General features: G+C 45.2%; 2 protein-coding genes across 2 annotated transcripts in view; one reads left to right on the top strand and one right to left on the bottom strand.

The window, feature by feature from the left end:
- The window catches only part of LOC134069448 (dedicator of cytokinesis protein 2), a 106602-nt gene extending 104695 nt beyond the window's left edge, over positions 1-1907 (top strand). The window contains exons 48-51 of the mRNA XM_062525413.1: positions 1-47; positions 456-558; positions 1105-1259; positions 1613-1907. The exon at positions 1-47 is cut by the window's left edge and continues 140 nt beyond it. Of these exons, the coding sequence (XP_062381397.1) occupies positions 1-47; positions 456-558; positions 1105-1259; positions 1613-1681 (374 nt within the window). The 3' untranslated portion in view covers positions 1682-1907. The remainder of the gene's footprint in view (positions 48-455; positions 559-1104; positions 1260-1612) is intronic.
- Positions 1581-7660, bottom strand: LOC134069449 (peroxidasin-like). Its single transcript, XM_062525414.1, has 7 exons — positions 7266-7660; positions 5654-5920; positions 4465-4803; positions 3957-4181; positions 3313-3549; positions 2910-3164; positions 1581-2472 (listed from the first exon to the last, which is right to left on the bottom strand). The coding sequence occupies exons 1-7, from the start codon at positions 7450-7452 to the stop codon at positions 2405-2407; spliced, it is 1578 nt and encodes a 525-aa protein (XP_062381398.1). The 5' UTR covers positions 7453-7660; the 3' UTR covers positions 1581-2404.
- Between the last annotated feature and the right edge of the window lie 14544 nt (positions 7661-22204).

Genomic DNA, 22204 nt, shown 5'->3' on the forward strand with positions numbered 1-22204 from the left:
TCATCAGCGAGGAGAAGGAGAAGGAGAAGGCCTTCAACTCCAAGCGGGTACAGCAAAGGGGTGGAGGGGGGGGGGGGGGGGTGGAGGAGGGCGGAGGAGGTGTGGAGAGTTTGGGGAGACGGAGGAGTGAGGGAGGAGAGCCAGGATCTGTTGATGGATTTAAACAGCGCTGGCGGTGTTTAGACGACCATTTCCTAACTGGAAACAGTACGAGGGTGGAGTCTGGATCACGTGGTGCTCCAGTTCCTTCGGCTGAGAAGCAAGCTAACCCAAACATTCCGCACGCCATTGTGTTTTTGTCAATTCAGAGTAGCACTTAGCCTCGTTCGTACGCCCTCGTTTGACTTCTAATGCATTATAAGGTGTCGGTGGTGAAATGCTGAGAGTTGGCTCCACCACCTGTTCCCTTCAGAGTGGTAGAGTAGGCTGATGTGTTGCTCTTTGCTGCCCCCTAGCTGTCCAAGAAGCAAGAGTTCCGCAGTGACACCAACCTGTCGGAGGCAAACCAAGGAGAAGGTCTCGCCAGCACCAACTCCAGATCCATGCCCACCATTACAGGTGGGATATGCCAGCCAAGGAATGAACTAACTAATAACCTAACTAACATGTGAACACAGTGATATACACAGATTACAGGCTGATAGGCAGGAAGGGGCTGTGCGTGAGATTGATGACATGTTATTATCCACTAAATAAGTATCAGTCATATAGGATATGTGATGCTCCACTAAGTGGCAGGCTGGCAGCACACAAACATACACATACTGTATACGCTCCCTTTTGTTTGGCATAGAAACCTGAATATAAAGGGAACCAATGCAAAGACATCAAAAATGCAAAGTCAATGTAAATACATTAGAATACAACTACTGTATGTAGATATTTTCCCAAAGTCATACACACTCACACACACACTACAATATAATCTAACTATGTAAATACTTTCTCAAAGCCATACACACTCACACACACACACTACAATATAATATAATAACTATGTAAATACTTTCTAAAAGCCATACACACTCACAAACACACTAACTTAGTGAGGTGAGCTGCCTCCCTCTTCCTCCTCCTCCTCATCTTCCTCCTCCTCCTCCTCAGGTCTGTCTCTGTCCGTGGCCAACGGCGGAGAGGAGGTGGACTCGGCGCGCTCCAGGCGGGACAGCAAGAGCATGTCCGTGTGCGGCACTCTGCCCTCGGACAGGACCACGGACCGGCGCTCCAAAGGAGTCATCAACCTCCTGTTCAAGAGCAAGGTGAGCCTCTCTCTCACACACACACACACACACAAGCAGCGTATAGTGGAGGTACGGCACATCGGTTTATAGTGGTGATCAATATGTCATCAGTCCAGTGCAAGAACAACCAAGGCACAACTACACCACTACTCTATTTTATGTTTACTTCACCACAGAGATGTGGTGACACTTTTTAATACAATGACACTATGGCAAGTCACAGTTCTTGCCTTTCAATTTAGCTTTCTGGAATCTGTGGTCCTATAAGGCCTCTTTTTAGCCCCGTTGAGCTGCAGAAAATCATAGTTATCAGGTGCAATACAGAAAACCAGGATATGGTGAGTTTGACGTGTTTTCTTTATGTGTTACAGAGCTCCAAGTCAGAGGAAGGAAAGTCCACAGGGGACTTGACCGCCGACAAAGATTCCAATCGTTTCTAAACTCCTGTTTACAAGAAGACACCTCTTTATCGTAATCATGCTCTCATGGAGTCACTCCTCTGCCGTCTCAAAGTGCCTTTTCCAAACTTCTGCCTGTCCATTTTAAATAAATCACATTTTATAGATTTCTATTCATCAACAGACAAGAATATTATCGTATTGTCACTATGGACTCCAGCTTAAGATATAATCTGTGCTGTAAACATAATAAAAGCATTTTAGTGCCCTTGGTTGTTAGCGTGTGTATCTGCAGTCTTCTCAAACCAAGAACAAGTGTCAACTCAAAATGTCAACAAGCCCTAACAGTATCAGACAGGTTTGAGCTAATATTTCCAGTCAGAGGCTTAGGAAAGAGAAGTTTGTTACAATAACAGTAGAATAGGTTGACATGGGGCACTGCATTAGGATTTGTGTTCTTATTGTTATTTACAAAACTTGCTTATGTGAAGAGATTGTTTTATTGAATGTCCAAGGCCTTCTGTTTAGTTGAAATATTTAGGATTTTGACTGCATGTCCATGTGCCGGAAGTTGAGAATATTTCAGACGAATGAGATGAACTGATAAAAAAAAGTGCAATGGCCCAAGAAGAATTGTACTCCGTAAAATCCGTTTCGTCCAGTCCGTCATTTTGGACTGCGATGTCAAATGATGGCACTTAATTGTCCATTGGCCAATCAGAAGATGTGTAGATTCCATCAGGAACTCAAATATCCCGTTCATAGTCAGTGAAATATTTGACTGAACAGCATCACCAGTAGCACACAACCAGCAGACATGGAAATGATATTACCTGATGGGAATCAGACCGAAGAGATGTTAACGCATTGCATTCAGGCTAGTAACACATGGCTGATATTGAGTAGAAACATTTTTACTATACCTACATCTAAACCTCTAACTTTGCTCTACAAATGATGATTAAAAAGGTTTCAGATATGACCATGTGATCATGCTTGTGTAGAAGAGCTACAGGTACACCTCTCCAAACACACTGTCCTGACACACCTGCCAGACATTTATAAAAGCAGTAGAGATAGTATTAAGCCCAATTCACACCAAAGATTCCCGATGTGACGAGACTGAGTTGCAGCGGTGTGAATCTTGCACATAGTTGCAAGCCGCCGAGAGCATTCAACATGTTTAGTTGCAGTTGATTTTAGAACGTCTCGTCTCGTCGGGAATCTTTGGTCTGAACCCTTCTTTAGGCACACACACCAACATGCTCACCTTTGCTGATAACAACCACCTCCACGGTTCCGTGGACTGAAGCATAAGGCTTGCTTTCAGCAATCAACGTGTAACTTCCTCCGTCCTTTTTGCCAAGTTTGGACATGGGGTCAAATTTACGGGATTGGGGGTTTGATTTATGGTCTCCTTTGTACCAGGTGACCTCGGGTCTGGGATTGCCCTCCACTAGGCAGCCACTAAGAGCCTCATTCTCCCTCACCTCGAGTTTCGGAGGGCAGACGATCGCTGGACCATCTGAGTTCAAATCAAAAGAAATAGTAAAAAACAAAAGGAAACACAAGGAAAGAAATGTCAATGAATTGCATCTCTTAGGCCCACAAGAGTTTAACATTCTTCCAGCGGCAGATTTAAAAAAAAAAAAAAATTAATGTGGAGCTCTTACACAAAATCTCAATGTCCAAAGTTTGATTGACAGTTGCCACACTGTTCCTGGCTGTCACAGTGTACTGGCCTCCCTGGGTTCGGCTCAGGGCCAGCTGCGGATCCACCTGTGCCATTGCACCTTTGGACCAGATGACCTCTGGGAAAGGGTTGCCGCTGGCTGTGCACTCGGGAAGTCTGTCGTTCTCTTTCACCTGCGCCTTATAACCTGGGCTTGGGCAAGTGATCGTAGGGCCGTCTGGTGTGTGTGTGAGTGTGTGTGTGTGTGTGTGTGTGTGTGTGTGTGTGTGTGTGAGTGAGAGAGAGAGAGAGAGAATGAAATGTTCAAGATGAGAGCGTTATCACAGCACAGAGATGTAAAGATAATGGAACATCAAATGACAGCTCATTGCCATAAACCTAAAAACCAGTGATGGTAAGAACACACTATAAAAATATCATGCATCTGACGGCAAATTGCACACTGGAGAATTTGGAGGCAATAAATAATATTAGAGCCCATAAAAGATTACATAGAACCCATACGGAATAAACAATAGATTCATATGGAGGATTGAGGGGAAAATATGTTGTCTTTCTTCTTTTTAATCTTGAAGCAATTACTGTATATTTTTTCCCAGATCTGTATGAGAACACAACTCTTACACAAAATGTCAACATCCACAGTTTGATTGGCATCTCCGAAACTGTTCTTGGCCTTCACAGTATAAAGGCCTCCATCCTCCCTGCTGAGAGCTGACTGGGAGTCCACCTGCTGGTGACCTTTGAACCAGGTGACCTCTGCAGAGGGGTTGCCCTCAGCTGTGCAGTTGGGCAGTCTCTCATTCTCTCGCCGCTGGACCTTTGATGGACACTTGATCTCAGGAGCAACTGCAGAAGAAAGGAAAAGTGGAGCAAGATGAAGAGATCATGGATGACGTCCAGGACGCTAATTACATCAGGTGCACAGGGCAGTGTTGGGGATGAGAAGGGAGAGGAGAAGAGAAACAGATCCACCCTCACAACATCAAGTTTGGAAAGAGTTCGGTTTAGAAAATAAATAATAATATTAATGATAATAACCTGATTATGTGAGTGAGCATGATTTTAGTCCACATGCTCTAGTCTAGAGGCTAAAAACAGTAACATCTCTGAGAAAGAGGAATAGACGTACAAAGCACAGAAATCCCAACGGGCTGTGAGCTCTTCACCGGATGAGGCTGAAGTCCTTCGAGCTCGAGCTCGGCCTCACACCTGTACTGGGCTCCGTGGTCCCCTCTGCTGGCAGTGAGCTCCAGGCTTTCTACCAGCGTCACATTTGTACCTACATCTCCATGGACTGTGGTGTTGCTGATGAGGGCGTGTGAGAGAAGCTCCTGACCTTTGAACCATGTGACTTTGACATGGTCACGTGGAGCCACGTCCTCTATCACACACTCCAGGTAGACACGATGCCCCTCAACAATCCCACCAGCGTCATTTACAACATCAATGGACACTCTGGTAGGAGGCTCTGATGAGAAACATAGAGACAGACATTTCATTTCACTTGATGAGAGCTGTAAGATTTTGCTGAGGGTCATAAATTGCAGCAGAGTCTCAAAAAGAACACGTATTGAATTGCTCTGTAGTATACATTGGTGCTAGCCTGGAAAACCAGCGCCAACTGCTGGACGGCAAAATGTTTTGCCTGCATTTGGGTCTGGCCTCGGACCATTGAACATTTTGAAAACACTGCCCTGAATCTGGCAGATGGCAACTAAACCAATCACAACGTAGAGATGTGTTTTGAATCAACGCGGGCGGGGCAGAGGGCTCTGGGGCGGGGTTTTGAGGGAGCGTTGGCCTATAGGCACAGACACGGTTTGAAAGACAACGGGTTGTGCTCATCAACAATGTTCCGTTGTTTCCATTCATCGGGGCCAGACTAAATTAGACATCCAATCCATTTAGGCTGGTTTATCAGGCTACATTGGTGCAGATTCTGCATGGAAGACCTTGGTTCATTAGATTTAGAAATAATTTTGAATACACTGTAAAGTGCTATTATATTAGTCCCAGCATAACTGTTCCCTCTAGAGGCTAGGAGTAGTACTGTCATCCTCTGTGTCCAAGGCAGTGCAGTTTTGGGTTTGAGATAAATCATGTATCTCAAACTCCAGAACACAAAGCTTGAGGAAGGCTATGTGAATATGACATTTGAGTTTAAATGTGACAAGTTGTAGTTGAACGTTTACACTAGTAACTAAACATTTGTGTGTCTTTGTATATTTCACTTTGATTCCCTATGTAGCCTGTTTCATAGGTGGCAGAGGCAGAGGAGGAAGAAATGCATATTTACAAAATACAGAACGTTCACTCACTGTATATTGTGATGTTGAGATCGCCGAGACACTGTCCCTTTGTATCAGACACTGTGAAACATTGTATACCTTTCAGACCCCATTCAGTCAGATTGGCTACTGTCCAGACAAGGTGTGCAACTCCTTCTCCACTTGTAGCTCCCACAGGGGTTTCCCATCCCATCATGGATGGTTCATCTGTGGTGCAGTTTGCCTGGGCAGGATCTCCATATCTAACCAGCAGGCGAGGAGGGTGGATAAAAGGTCCATTGCAGGCTTGCGAACACACTGTGAAAACACAGTGACTCATCAGAATTGAACTTCAGTCCGTGAACCAAACAAAGCTCATACACTTTTTAGAAAAAAAAAAAAAAAAGAAAGCATTGCCATGGGAAAGTTTGAGTCCAAAGAAAAAAAACATTAAGCATGTCAGGGACCTTTCACCTTTAAAGAACACACTCGCTAACGTCATGTGTTCTCGTGAAAGGTGTGACCCAAGTCAGGAGGATGAGGTAAAGGGAAAAATTCATCCGTCTTTGTCTTTATGGTTGTGCTTGGCAGATCAATGCCCATTGTCTTCCCTTCACCCCAGTACCTAGTCTCCTGGGTCATGTCATTACGTTTGGAGTGGAGGCAGGAGAGCATTTAGAGTTTGCCCAAAGAAAGGAAGGGCGGGAGGCCAGCAAAGGAAGGAAACGCCCAGCCTAGCCTCACTGGGAATTCCCGGACACTCGTGCTGATTATTGTAAATTCTAATTGTGAGTGAGTGAGAAAGGGAGTGTGTGTGTGTGTGTGTGCTTCATATATATACACATATACATAGGATCTCTATTGTATGTATGGGTGTGCCTGTGTTAGTGTGTGTGTGTGTGTGTGTGTGTATAGTATATACGTATATATCCTTTTTTGATCCCGTGAGGGAAATTTGTTCTATGCATTTAACCCAATTTAACCGAATTAGTGAACACACACAGCACACAGTGAATACACAGTGAGGTGAATCACACACTAACCCAGAGCAGTGAGCTGCCCGCCCAACCGGCGGTGCTCGGGGAGCAGTGAGGGGTTAGGTGCCTTGCACAAGGGCACTTCAACCTGGTCGGGGATCAAACTGGAAACCCTCCGGTTACAAGCCTGAAGCCCTAACCAGTAGGCCACGGCTGCCACAGTGTATGTGTATATGTAGAAAAGTGTTTGCATTATTTGATCAAATTACATGCTGATAACCGTGCTAAAAGCCTAAAAGTCGTAAACCTCTTTAGCAACAATCACCTTGTATTGAGTATTCCAGTCAGTATCTATCGTCTAGTATCATCTAGTAATCAGGTATATAGCTGAATCAACAGTGGTCACGCAAGTGATCATCATAAACAGTTAATTCAATAACACATAAAGGGAAAAAAAACAGTATACATGAATTTTAGGATTCACTTTAAGATAGTCACACACACATTCACATAGTTCTTTGTCTGGGAATACTTGGTGGGACCAGCATAACCACTTCAGCTGTGCCACAGTGACACTACATTTTTGTATGAGGCCAAACTTCTACATAAATATGTCCTCTTGACAGTACAAAATGCTCTCTATACGTAACGCATAAGCTACTACTTCCATCGACCGAGACACTCACCTGATGCCATCAACAAGAGAAGCAGCACCGAGCTGGTGATGAAGCAGCCATACACGCACATCTTGAACCTGGACTGTGCTTGACAAGACACTTCAAACACTTCTGACCAGTCCTGTCGCTGTCCCTTTATGAAATTGCCTGACCGCTCCTTCTCCTCTCTCTCTCCCCGATTGTGCCATATATGCATTGTGCTCTTTGGGTGGTCCGCAGAGGAAGGAAAAGGCAGTGAACTTTTGGAGATGAAGCCCCATCCTTCTGCTGCGTCTTTCAGGAGCGTTCGGTCCTTTGCTCTCTGGACACTTCTCGACAGGTTAGCAAAAGCTTGCCGTCATCATATCGCATCGGTGTTTTAGGCGATAGAGAAGCATCCCATGCCCCCTCGGTTGACCAGCGGTGATCCTGTGTAGTTGTGCTGACCTCTGCATGCAGGGGGTGTTGTTGATGCTTTACATTCCTGTGGCTGGAGTGGCTGATGTGATTCATGGCTATTAATAGGCCAGGTTAAGGGACTGCTGGAACTGTCATTGTGCAGTGTGTCACAGTTGGATCCAAGTCATTTGCTTGGCTTTTCAGAACAACATTGATTGAAAGGATAACACAGGAATGTCAACTTACTCTACTCAAAGTAAAAAAAAGAAAAGAATAAGAAAACCTCCATCAACAATGGTTAAGTGACTCGTTCATTGTTTGTGAAACTGAGGACAAAAACACACATTTAAAAGCACATTTGTGAAGATTGTTTTTAAAATGACAAGATCATAATATTCAAAACATTTTTTACATTGCTTCAGGAGGTATTTCTCCAAAAGAGGATTGTTGATTCACATTCCTATTATTTCTTAATAGGCATCATTGGCCAAGCTGGCACACTCAGGACAACTAAGCAGTGATGCACTCTGATGGGATAACTGGATAGATGGATACTGTAGCCTGGGTGCAGCCGAACTTTAGTCAGGCAATACTTAATGTGTACCGTAATACATTGAAACAATAACAATACAGATATTGTCATATTATTATGTAAATAAGGAGAAATGATTTTAATAGGTGAAATAGAAGTTGTGAAGCAATGCCTATTGTCCTTTCTGTATTCATTGGTGATTCAAAAGCTCCCAATGGATATTCACTTTTGAGGGAAACATTTATTTCAGCCAACAAGAGAACAAGCATTGACTATTATACTGTGACTATACAATTACCATATGCAAAAGCTTTTGCTATGCCTATTACATAAAACTGGATCCACTGTTTTCAGAGATATTGAGTGCTTGACTGCATATCTGACAACCTTTAAGACTACAAGTCAGACTGAATGTTTTCAATGAATGTAATCATTTTGCCACTATAAATTAATTTCATTCCTGAGTGGCTTTACATCTTCAGATGGATCCGTGCTTGTGTACCCATCTCGGTATTAAATAAAGTCTCCATGAGTCATACCATTCCCAAGCAAATGGTGTGGTGTAGAGACTTGATGGCACCATTCTGCGGTAAATAACAACAACAACAACAACATAAATATTGCATGTTGAGTTGCTTGGATGCCGAGACATGTTAGAGGACACATTCACAGTTATTAGAGCTGCAAATGGAGGCCAACTGCATGTGGCAACAGGACAAGGGGCAGACCACATGCATCGGTCAGCAGAACAGTCAGTTCCTAGCATGTTTTCATCAGCTGCTCATTCCTCTGCTGCTGGTCAGGCTGTTTGTGGCCACCTAATCTATCTGTAGTCTAAATTGAGGAAGCTTTGCTGGTCTAAAAATAAATAATGATAATAATTTTTTTTTTAAATTGTGAATGGCGAGAATTGAACACAGATGTAAACTAGCATAAAATAGCAATGAAAAAGTGTTATTCCGTTCCACCACAGGCAGACTGTCAGATGGATGGAAATTTAAAAAGTTAAGGGAGGTCGTCTATGTATTCTATTTCTAATCTATTCTAATCTATTTGTGGGTCACTTGGTTCACCCGCTCTGATCCCAGAAATGGACCTGTGAACATGTGTATATGTATTTGCCCCTTTATACTGTATGTAATCATGGCTGGATATTGGCCTATTGGCCTACAACAAAACATATTTTACATTCTACATTTCCTGAGAGGTTTCTGTTCTATATTTGGTAACTTCCGTAGACATCCAAAAGGGGGGGTTGTTAAGTCACAGGTGATTGATAACCTTTTAAACACTTCTTAGATAACTATCCCTTTGTTAAATGGTCCTTCAGGTGTCACATGTTATTACACAATCTACCAGATATGGCCCATCATCTCTGCATGTGCTGGGCGGTGAACATATTTCAGATGGTTGAAATGTACTGCAAAGTGCAGAGGGGGTGCCCTGCCAAAATCACAGCTCTGCATTCCAAACGTGGCATTCTGCAGCATTCAGAGATACGATTTCCAAGGGTACTGACTGGCCAGTAGAAGGCATCTGCCTTCCATTTCAGATGTGAGAAAGGTGTATGCCATCTGGATCCCAAACATCCACTTATGGTCAGTGGACAATGTGACAGAACAGCAGGACCAATAACCCAACCACCAGACATGGACATGTTATTGCCTGATGGGAATTAGATAGAGGGAGGTATAAGGTATTGCTCTTTTATGGGGTTCTACCTTACAAAAAGATGATTAGCATTCAGAGGACATATTTCAGAGACAGGGAAACTTCCTGCAAGAAGTCAAGTAGGAACGGACAGAATCCTAGAAAATGTGAATAAAAAAAGAGCCTGACTTTCCTTTTACAAAAACACACTACAGCAGTGGTTCTCAAACTCTGGTACCGGTACCACTGGTGGTACGCTTACTCTCTGTTGTGGTACTCTGTGAGTCTCCAAGATGTTCTGTCATGAAGACAAAATAGTCACTTCAAATGATATGCAAATATATATAATGAAAAGTTCTTACATTTAAACTAGTTTTTATCTTTCTTGAAAAACAGTATGTACAATGTAAAATATATTTAAACTGGCCTACGCTACCGTATTTTAATGCTGGTCATGTAAGTGATACCGGCCGACGAGGTGACCTGTTCGATGGAAATAATGGCTAGGTGGAGGTTTAGAACTCCAGCGACGTGCAAAGCACGGAGACGGAGTTGCCTTCGCCTATCCATTATTTCCTATAATGGATAGTTATATACAGTAGATATATTCTAGAATGGATAGTTCCAGTCCTTGATTATGATTGGCTGGATCACATTCAGTGCTGTAAATCCCAACACAAACATGCATATTGACCACATTTTGAACATTAGTCTGGGGAGTCTGCACTTTATTTCTACTGCAGAAGAGGCGTGATCAATGGGCATAGTACTTTGTACTCTTTTTGACAGTCTTTCAACCAATCAGACCAACGGGTGTGCCTTTTGGATAAGCTAGTTTGTGACTGGACCCAAAGGTTGTGGACAGGAATCAGGGGAGATAGATGTGCAGGTTTCCAGCCTGAGCTGCATGGCGAAATCCAAATCGCCGGCAGATCAGGCAGGGTTCACCCAGCCTACAGACAAATAGTACCAAAAACATAAACCGGTCAATCACTTTTGCTCACAAACTCACTTACTTTCACTTTCAAATGTACTCATTGGTAGAGGTCCGCAATCTCTCTCCAATCACCCTTCTGTTATTTTCCCACTTTACACACTTCACTTACCTGCTTCCATAATTAGAAAGAGCAGAAAAGAGCTGTTGATGAGGCTTCCACACCCACCCATCTTTAAACAGGGCTGTGACCCAGACACTCAGAGTTGGTCCTTATCTGTCCCTGTTATGTCTGTACAATCGCAGATTGCTTTCCTTTCATTCTCTGACTCTCTCTCTCTCTCTGACTCTCTCTTGGTTGTATTTTATAGGCTAAGCATTGTTGTCTTTGGGCGTTTCAACTGAGGAAGGAAAAGGCAGAGTTTAGAGTTAGGGCAGGGAACTCTGGAGAACCAATCAAGAGTGAAATACTGTATATTGATCACATACAAATCCCAGAAAATCATCTATTCCACCTATAAGTTACATTACTCAATCTTTCACTACCTGAACTAGTTCTCTTGAATGAAGCTTCATCCCAAGAGGTGTTTTATATTCCTACCCCAATTCAGAAGGTGTTGGCATCCACCTAAGGACAGAAACCATATATCCCAGATCAGCAACACATATCATCACCATTGCTAAAAAAAAAATGGAGGCACGCCATAATGGTGAAGATTTATGGAAACTGTATCACATGTTCCATCGAGAACCAATTGAAATCAGGTGTCTGGAGGTGATTAAAAGCGCCTCTTTGTGAATGCTACCTCTGAGAGCATGTCAGGGGCCTTACTATGAAAGCTAATGATAAGGTTAGAGGTGAGGGCTTGATGGTGTAATATCACCAGGGCATCATAAATGAATGTTTATAAATAAATTGTGTTTTCATCTGGGTTTGTCGATTTGTTTGTTTGTTTGTCTGTTTGTTAGCAAGATAACTCAAAAAGTTGGATGGATTTCAATTACATTTTCAGGGTAGGCCTACTGTAGGTCTCGAATGACCCAAGGAAGAAACTATGACATTTTGGGAGTGATCTGTATCACCGTCTGGATCCAGGATATGTTTTTTGCTTGGCGGTGTAACGGCATGGTATGGCCACGTAGTGGCACTCTGAATAGTTTAGGCTAAAATGTACAATAATATCTGTCTGCAGAGCCGCAGAGCCACCACAACACCACTACGTCACGCCCGCGCATGCGCAGTAGCCACACCACTACGTCACGCCACCACTACGTCACGCCCGCGCATGCGCAGTAGCCACACCACTACGTCACGCCACCACTACGTCACGCCAGATTTGCCTCGCATGCGCAGTGGATATCACTGATATAACCCGGAAATCTGAACTGTTTTCAACTTCCGTTCATTCTAGATTTGTAATATTATGGAATTAAAATAGACTACAAAAGTCTTGTAAGTGTATATCATGTTTTGAAACTGTAGACATCATTTGTAACTGTAAAAATGATCTGTACAAGTCATCAGTCAGTGTCGACGTTTAACGTAAGCTCTCTAACGGTAGAGTTAGCTTGTTAGCTTGTTGACCCATTATAACCTATTGAAAACACATAGCAACAAAATCGCTAACACACTGATATTAACTACTATCGCGTTTCTGTACAACATGACTTGTTGTCAACATAAAAACATTAAAACGGATTGTTGTGTGTATGCCACCTGAACATACTTGGGCTAGATAAACCACTGAATATAATCTGAAGCACTACTGTCTCGCTAACTAACCACTAAGCTAACCTGTTGAGCTACCGTTGACCACCGTTTTCAACGAAAGTATCCTGCCTGTCACTCAGCCGAAACGTGACCACCCCCCTCGGGCGAAATTTTAACAGGCGCGTGGTGACATGCCCTGTGGAAACCCAGCGTTAGCGATAGGTTTAAAAAATTGCTGAACAAAAAGGGCAATGAAAGTTAAAATAACAGGAATCACATTGAGTAATCTCTTCTCAGGTTCTCCAACCTGTACATGGTGACGTAGTGGCGTGAGTGTAGTGGCTCTGCGGCTCTGCAGTCAGACCCTTCTCAAAATGTATGACAACCAAGGAAGAAGTATAGGCTAATAAAAGTTATCTACTTGCATCCTGATCATTGTGTCCTAGTTAGATATAGTTAGAGGGACAATAGGCCTATGATGTCAGAGGCTTATAGGGATAATCCGGAGTGAAATGCACTTTAGATCAATTTTTCGGACTATTGGGAGTACATACGTTGAGTTGACACCAAAATCATGTCATTCGGATGTATTTTGAGAAAGTTCGCGCTCACCGTTTTTAGCCAAAACTCGTTAGCCTGGAAGTGACCGGGGCGTGTCCTTTCGCCGCTACAAAACGCTATTTTTATACCTCTTCTACTGTTCCAAACAACACTACACTTACGTGGTAGTGAGTAGAGGGTCCCTAAAGCCAAACCGAAGTATCAGCACGTCTTTATGTGGTCGGATAGAGAGTCCAGAATGAATTTAATCGAGTCCGTACCTTTCCGGAAATGTTAGTAAAGTGTTGTGAAAACGTTGCTAGCTGCAACAGCGACATTTCCGGAAAGGTACTGACTCGATTAAATTCATTCTGGACTCTCTATCCGACCACATAAAGACGTGCTGATACTTCGGTTTGGCTTTAGGGACCCTCTACTCACTACCACGTAAGTGTAGTGTTGTTTGGAACAGTAGAAGAGGTATAAAAATAGCGTTTTGTAGCGGCGAAATGACATGCCCGAGTCACCTCCAGGCTAACGAGTTTTGGCTAAAAACGGTGAGCTCGAACTTTCTCAAAATACATCCGAATGACATGATTTTGGTGTCAACTCAACGTATGTACTCCCAATAGTCCGAAAAATTGATCTAAAGTGCATTTCACTCCGGATTATCCCTTTATAACTCACGACAGTCTATACTGTAAAGGCAGATAACGTGTTGGAGAAGTGTTTTGGTGTGGAGAGTGAAAACGGGTGACCTGTGGAGAAAGTCAAAGTGTGAATCGGTGAAAGCTAACAAGCGAGCGACTAACAAAAAGCACATAGTTCTTCATTATCATTCAGTGGCCAAGGAGCCCATTTAGCTGCAGTTTTTGTTTTGTGTTACAGGTGAAGGACTTGTTTCATTTATTCTCACTGACAACATTTTGAAAGACTGTGCATAATCTCTACTATAATATCAAGTAGGCCCTACTTAATTGGTGTCAAAAATGTGAACTGAAGAGGAAAACAGTCCTATTAAAATGATTTATATTTTGCAGCAGCTGGTTTCTATATTTTGTTTATCAATTTTAAACATAAAATAATGTTTTATGTCTGAATGAATCAATGCAAGTACAGAATAACTGAAAACGTAATTAGCTGAATTAGTTACACCTGTGTTTGCAATACAGTTTCATGTCAAAGTGGCCATTAGTGACTGGATATGGTCACAATATCTCAGCAATGCCTCAAACAACCCAGACCAAATTTTCATTACATTACATGTTAGCTTTAGGGGGGAAAATGAAGAATTTTAAAACAAAGGTTTTGTTGCTATTACATTTTTTATATTATAATCTCTGATAACTTGACTACCTTTCATTTGCCATTTATGTAAAATATAGAGCTGGAAAAGAGATTCCAAACGACATAAGAACCATGTGTGACTTACAGTAAAGGAGATACAATAAGTCAAAGGTATAGTCCCTGCCCCAGTTAATTCAAACTTTCTAAATCTGAATCTCCCTTAATATTGATGCAAAACACGTGCAAATTCATTTCTGTTGGTTTCTCATAATATGACTAAATCAGCATGCCAAGTTTCGTCAAAATCCGTGAGGATGAGGTCTGAAAGTGTTCTGATTTTACACGGAATCACCCATAACGTCATTTTTTATGAGTTGCATCCTGATAGCCCCGCCTACGGGAAGTTCGCCGGCTCGAGGGACATTTCGGATACACCGCGCTAGCGACATTTCGCTAATTTTAGCTTCTTTTAGGCTTCCCGTACGGGGTCAAGGAAGGCCGGGAAAAATCCCAAACCAGCTTGTAAAAATAGGGGAATGTTTTTGGGTCAGGCTAGGCAAAACGGCTTCTCTCTAGCACGCTCGGCGTCGCCGCAGGAATTTTTAGACGTTCGGGAAACATTACCCCCAAAACTGCAGTTCAGGTGGTTGGCCACCAGATGGAGGACACATGGGAAACATGGTTGACAATTGGCATACGGACAAATGGGAAACTTTGGGGACATGTCGGGGCCCCAAAAATTTTCAAATGTTTCCCGAATGTCCCTCATGTTCCCCCAATGGCCCCTGAAGTTTCCCTATTGTCCCTATCACTTTGTATGTGCAATGTCCCCCGCAGTTTCCCTATTGTCCCTTTTCATTGAAGGTATGGGTTAACATGCAGCTAGGGGGCTGAAATTCGGTGCACACCTTCTCCCAGTGACCCCCATGCAACTTCCAAAGTTTCGTCTCTCTAAGTACAACACAAAGCGCGGTGTGTCCGAAAAGGGGCTTTTGGAGGGAAAAGAGGCCTTTGTGAAGGTGTAGCTGGACTATGGGGGGTTAACATGTAGCTAGGGGGCTGAAATTCGGTGCACACCTTCTCCCAGTGACCCCCATGCAGCTTCCAAAGTTTCGTCTCTCTAGGTACAACACAAAGCGCGCTGTGTCCAAAAAGGGGCTTTTGGAGGGAAAAGGCCAAGGGTCAAGGGACAAATCGGGCACATAAGGGACATTTGGAATACATATTGGAAGGTTTGATACATATGTTTGAAGGCTGATAGCTCCTCCCCCCAAGGGTCTAGAGGGGCCAAACTTTGCACACTGGCTCTGTTTTGGACCTAGTTTAAGTACATGGGGTCCAATTTCCTGTAAAACCCAGTTTGGACTTAATTGGTCCCCTAGATCTGGCCCTTCAGTATGGGGTTGGGGTCTTAGGCCACAACAGCCTCTTCGAAAGTTGGTCCAACCGGTGCTACTTTTTTTCTGTAAGTCCCTGAGAGCCCATCTCGGGATATAGCGTTCCCTGTCCTCTGGCGGACGCGTGGACGTCCTCCTCGACCTTCTAGGACGCACCGTTTGGGCGCGGGAAGCGGGACAGGAGGCATACATTTGAATGGGATTTTGTGAGGGGAAAATGAATGGGAGTGTATACCCAAATGTCCCTTTTCAAACCAAGATATCTCCAAGCCCCTTGGCTCAAATGGGCCGAGACTCGCGCCGTCCGACCGTCTCCGGCCCGCTGACCAGCGGTCCGAGCGGCGGTCCGGGAAAACCCTCCCCAGGCCGACTCGGTCTGGGAAGGTGCTACGGCCGCGAGACCGGGACTCACTCGTCCGCCTCGTCCCCCCATTCGACATAGTCGGAGACCGAGAAGATCGGACCGAGCGAAGACAGCGCTTTCCGCAAAAAGCGCGGGGGACGTGGACAAGTTGGACATTTTTGGAAAATGGACACATTGGGGACACTCCTGTGAGACGGCGGACGCGTGGACACATTTTTGGGACGTTTAAGCCAAAGCCAAAGGGGGCCCCAGGGGACTCGAAAGTAGGAAGGGCTATTGGGGGACAAGGGAAACAATTTTCCCCAGGGACATTTAGGGTGCAGGTCTGGGACATTTCGGATCCATTTTGGACTTAGGGATTTTTATGGTTTTTTTTCCCCAGGGACATTTCGGATACATTTCAGGGACAATCTAGCAATTTGGGATGCTATTGGGGCTCAGATGATGCTAGAGATATGAAACTTTGCACATATCAAGGGGAGCATGTGAAGAATGTCTGTGCCGATTTTCAGCCTCCTAGCTCCTTGTCAACCCCCGCAAATCCCCCTCCGAAGATTCGGTATAACATTTTTGGTAGGTTTTTCCTATGCAGTTTCTCTCCTGGGTGTCTCAGAGACACCAGCTTTGGAGCGTTTGTAGGAGGACTCAAGACGGTTAATACATACTTGGTTGTGACCCTATAGCACCTACCGTTCTCACGTGGGAAGAGGGAAACCTCGTACATACGGGACCGTTTATCTCCCCTTGTGAGCAAATCACCGAATCCAAACCGAGTCCAGTGTGTTTGGGGCATCCCAATGTATAACATATGTGAATTTCAGGGTGATTGGATTTAGGGAAGTGTGATTTTTCAGCTTTTTAAAAAAGGGACGTTTGGATTTTATGAATAGGGGACATTTTTGGGGGTTTTTCCCCAGGGACATTTAGGGTGCAGGTTTGGGACATTTCGGATACATTTTGGACTTACGGATTTTTTGGGGGGGTTTTTCCCCAGGGACATTTAGGGTGCAGGTGTGGGACATTTCGGATACATTTCAGGGACATGTCGCAATATGGGATGTTTTTGGGGCTCAGATGAAGCTAGAGATATGAAACTTTGCATATATGAAGGGGGACATGTGAAGAAGTTCTGTACCAATTTTCAGCTTCCTAGCTCCTTGTTAACCCCAACCAATCCCCCTCCAAAGTGTCGGTATTCAACTTTTGGTAGGTTTTTCCTTTGCAGTTTCTCTCCTGGGTGATTCAGAGACACAAGCTTTAGAGCGTTTGTAGGGGGACTCAAGACGGTTAATAAGTACTTGGTTGTGACCCTCTAGTCCCTACCGTTTTTGCGTGGGAAGAAGGAAACCTCGTACATTTGGGAATTTTTTATCTCCCCTTCTGAGAAACTCTAAGAATATAAACCGAGTCCAGCGTGCTCGGGGCATCCCAGTGTACAACATATGTGAATTTCAGGGTGATTGGACTTACATAAGTGTGATTTTTTGGCTTTTTAAAAAAAGGACGTTCGGATTATATTAACAGGGGACTATTGGGGGCTCTGATGATGCTAGAGATATGAAACTTTGCATATATCAAGGGGGGCATGTGGAGAAGGTCTGTACCAATTTTCAGCTTCCTAGCTCCTTGTTAACCCCCACCAATCCACCTCCGAAGTTTCGCTAATCAACTTTTGCTAGGTTTTTCAGATACGTTTCAGGGACACGTCGCAATTTTGGATGGTTTTGGGGCTCAGATGAAGCTAGAGATATGAAACTTTGCATACATCAGGAGGATTGTGTGAAGAGGGTCTGTGCCGATTTTCAGCTCCCTAGCTTATTGTTAACCCCGCCGATCCCGTTAGAAGTGTCCGGTATTCAACTTTTGGTAGGTTTTTATTTTTCCGTTTCTCTCCTGGGTGTCTCAGAGACACCAGCTTTGGAGCGCTTGTAGAGGGACTCAAGCCGGTTAAGACAGACTTGATTGTGACCCTCTAGCACCTACCGTTCCTGCGTGGGAAGAGGATAACCTCACACATACAGGATTTTTTTCTCCCCCTGTGAACACTCCACCGACTCAAAACCTTGTCCAGCGTGTTTGGGTTCTCCCAATGTACAACATATGTGAATTTCATGGTAATTGGACGTTTGGAAGTGTGAGTTTTTGGCTTTTTAAAAAAAAGTGACGTTCAGATTATATTAATAGGGGACATTTGTTGTGCTTTGGGGGCTCAGATGAAGCTAGAGATATGAAACTTTGCACAGGTCATGGGGTGCAGATGCTGAGGGTCCCTGCCAATTTTCAGCTTCCTAGCTCCTTGTTAACCCCCACCAATGTACTTCTGAAGTTTAATTGTGCAATTTCCGAAATGTCCCTGGGGACATCTGGGAAACATTTTTGGACTTAGAAAAATTTTGGAAAAATCTGGAGGGGAAACCGGGGTAAGGGTTGAGGGACAAATCGGGTACAAAAAGGGAAATTTTGCATACATTCAATGAAAACAGTCTTGCAAAGGATGCTGGGAAATTGTTTAATATCTTAATATCTTTTCACCCGTGCATGCTTGAAACGTAAGTTTTATTGTTTCGGATTCGTGAGACCGCTCCGGTTTTAATGGTGTGTCACATGTATGGTTCCGAAAAACAACCCTGATCCTGAAATCGTACAAAATACATAAGTCAGGTGCAAAATTTCACGGTAAAGTGAGGAAGTCGGCGAATCAAGAAAGGTAAGCACTTTTCTAGGTAGGAGACAACGGGAGTAGAAGGCTGGTAGCCCGTCGGAGGTTCTGCTACGCTACGGTTGGGGGTGATAGCTTAGGGGCGGGGCCCGAGGCGGCGATGGCGAAGACGCACGGGGAAGCGTATCTCCGGATGCGTAGGTGCTATCGGTTAGATTTTTGGCAGGGGCCTTCTACTCGGTCCAGGGAGGCCATGTGATGTTGTTTTAAGGAGATTAGCATCCCCTAGTGGTGGTTAGTGGTAACTTAGGATCTAGAGGACTTATAGTAAGACTTTCACATCTGATTGAAAACCTCTGTGTTTGTGTTTTACAGCGTAAAGATGACGAGGCCCAAGAAGGCTGGGGACTGCCGGTACCACGGCAGCAGGCTGGACAAGCACCTCTTTGCCGGCCACCAGGAGATGACGCGGGCCAGAAGGCGGCGCTTTTACTGGCGCGTGAAGAACGCCACCGCCATCACGGCTCTGGCTGCCCTCCGGGCCTCCAATCCCTCGCCGGCGATGGTCTCCTCCCTGGACATCGACCCGGGGGACGATGACCAGGAGGAGGAGGGAGACCCCGAGGAGCAGCAGCGTGACAGGGAGGTCACGGGCCTGCAGAGAGAGCTGGCGAAGGCCAAACAAAAGATCCGGATCATGAAGAGGAGGATGAACGCCCTGCGGGGCGCTGGCGCCACCGTGCCCTCTTCCACCTCCGGATCAAGCGGCGATGGGAGCTCCCAGTCCAGCGAGGAGGGGGGCGCTCCGGCTGCTGGCGGCCGGAGGCACAGGAGGCTGGCCCTGGAGCCCCCTGAGGACGACGCTGAGGAGGTCCTGGAGAGCCTCGCTCGGCTCTCGCTCCAGGCCAAAATGGACGCGGCGGAGGAGGCACCGGCTGAGGAGGAGGCGCCTGCTGCAGAGCCGGCCGAGGAGGCGCCGTAGGCCCCCATAGGCCTCCATGTAAATAGTTGTTGTTAAATGTTCTTGTTTTTCTTGTTCTTGTGTGCTGTGCAGTTTGTGTTCTCCCTGGCCTTTTCCCAATCCCCTTGACCCTTAATTAGTAAGCCCCCAATAAAGTCCTCCCCTTCCCATCCCATCCCTACCTTCCATTTGTTCTTTGTTAAAATAAATGTTTTGAAATATACTTTTTGGTGTGTTTACTGTTTCTGGGGTTAATACTGGGTGGGGGGCAGGTGAAATAAACCTGAAATAAACAAAAGTGTGGGGCAGGTGAAATAAACCTGAAATAAACAAAAGTTTGGGGCAGGTGAAATAAACCTGAATAAAAATAGAAGAAAAAGCACAAGTCCAAAAAGTTGCCCAAAGGTCCCTGAAGGGTATGCCAGATGTCCCCAAGGGACCTTAGGGAAACCCAGCCAAGGGACATGTGGGTATTGGGAAATCTGGGAAACAGGGGGACATTTTGGATACATCCAATGAAAAGGGACAATAGGGAAACCCGGCCAAGGGACATGTGGGTATTAACAGGGGGACATTTTGGATACATCCAATGAAAAGGGACAATAGGGAAACCCGGCCAAGGGACATGTGGGTATTGGGACATCTGGGAAACAGGGGGACATTTTGGATACACTTGCGTCCAGAGTCCCAAAGGCCCGGGATTGAAGCTAGGAGCGCACCTCCAAAAACGTTTTCGGACACACCGCGCTTTGTGTTGTACCTAGAGAGACGAAACTTGGGAAGGTGCATTGGGGTCACTGGGAGAAGGTGTGCACCGAATCTCAGCCCCCTAGCTGCATGTTAACCCCCCCCCATAGTCCAGCTACACCTTAATAAAGGCCTTATTACACTCCAAAAACACGTTTTCGGACACAACGCACTTTGTGTTGTACCTAGAGAGACGAAACTTTAGAAGTTGCATTGGGGTCACTGGGAGAAGGTGTGCACCGAATTTCAGCCCCCTAGCTGCATGTTAACCGAAAAGGCCTAACAAAAAAAAGCACAAGTCCAAAAAGTTGCCCAAAAGTCCCTGAAGGGTATGCCAGATGTCCCCAAGGGACAATAGGGAAACCCGGCCAAGGGACATGTGGGTATTGGGACATCTGGGAAACAGGGGGACATTTTGGATACACTTGCGTCCAGAGTCCCAAAGGCCCGGGATTGAAGCTAGGAGCGCACCTCCAAAAACGTTTTCGGACACACCGCGCTTTGTGTTGTACCTAGAGAGACGAAACTTGGGAAGGTGCATTGGGGTCACTGGGAGAAGGTGTGCACCGAATCTCAGCCCCCTAGCTGCATGTTAACCCCCCCCCATAGTCCAGCTACACCTTAATAAAGGCCTTATTACACTCCAAAAACACGTTTTCGGACACAACGCACTTTGTGTTGTACCTAGAGAGACGAAACTTTAGAAGATGCATTGGGGTCACTGGGAGAAGGTGTGCACCGAATTTCAGCCCCCTAGCTGCATGTTAACCGAAAAGGCCTAACAAAAAAAAGCACAAGTCCAAAAAGTTGCCCAAAAGTCCCTGAAGGGTATGCCAGATGTCCCCAAGGGACAATAGGGAAACCCGGCCAAGGGACATGTGGGTATTGGGACATCTGGGAAACAGGGGGACATTTTGGATACACTTGCGTCCAGAGTCCCAAAGGCCCGGGATTGAAGCTAGGAGCGCACCTCCAAAAACGTTTTCGGACACACCGCGCTTTGTGTTGTACCTAGAGAGACGAAACTTTGGAAGGTTAATGGGGGTCACAGGGAGAAGGTGTGCACCGAATTTCAGCCCCCTAGCTGCATGTTAACCCCCCATGGTCCAGCTACACCTTAACAAAGGCCTTTTTACACTCCAAAAGCCCCTTTTCGGACACACCGCGCTTTGTGTTGTACTTAGAGAGACGAAACTTTGGAAGGTGCATGGGGGTCACTGGGAGAAGGTGTGCACCGAATTTCAGCCCCCTAGCTGCATGTTAACCCCCCATGGTCCAGCTACACCTTAACAAAGGCCTCTTTACAGTCCAAAAACACCTTTTCGGACACACCGCGGAGTCTAGACCATCGTCGGGATGATCCGCCAAAAAATCAGACCACCCCCTATGCTAGACCTTCGGAAAGACTGCCGGGAGACATGATACATTGGCTTTCAGAGTCTTAATGGACTCTCAGGGTGTTCGGCTGTGCCCCCTGAGGATTTAGTAGGGTCGTCAGGTGTTTTGGGAGGTGCGGGAGGAGAAAAGGAGTTCGGAGGAGTACGGGGACAAGGATGTTTCCCAAGTGGCACTTAGTAACCCTTATGGGAGGTGCGGGAGGAGAAAAGGAGTTCGGAGGAGTACGGGGACAAGGATGTTTCCCAAGTGGCACTTAGTAACCCTTATGTCAGAGGGGACAAGGATGTTTCCCAAGTGGCACTTAGTAACCCTTATGTCAGATGGACAACAGTGCCCCCAACAGGTCAAAAAAGAGTCGAGACTAGTCAAAAACAGGTTTCCCAAATGTAA

This window comes from Sardina pilchardus, chromosome 21 (genome assembly GCF_963854185.1).
Source record: "Sardina pilchardus chromosome 21, fSarPil1.1, whole genome shotgun sequence".
NCBI lineage: Eukaryota > Metazoa > Chordata > Actinopteri > Clupeiformes > Clupeidae > Sardina > Sardina pilchardus.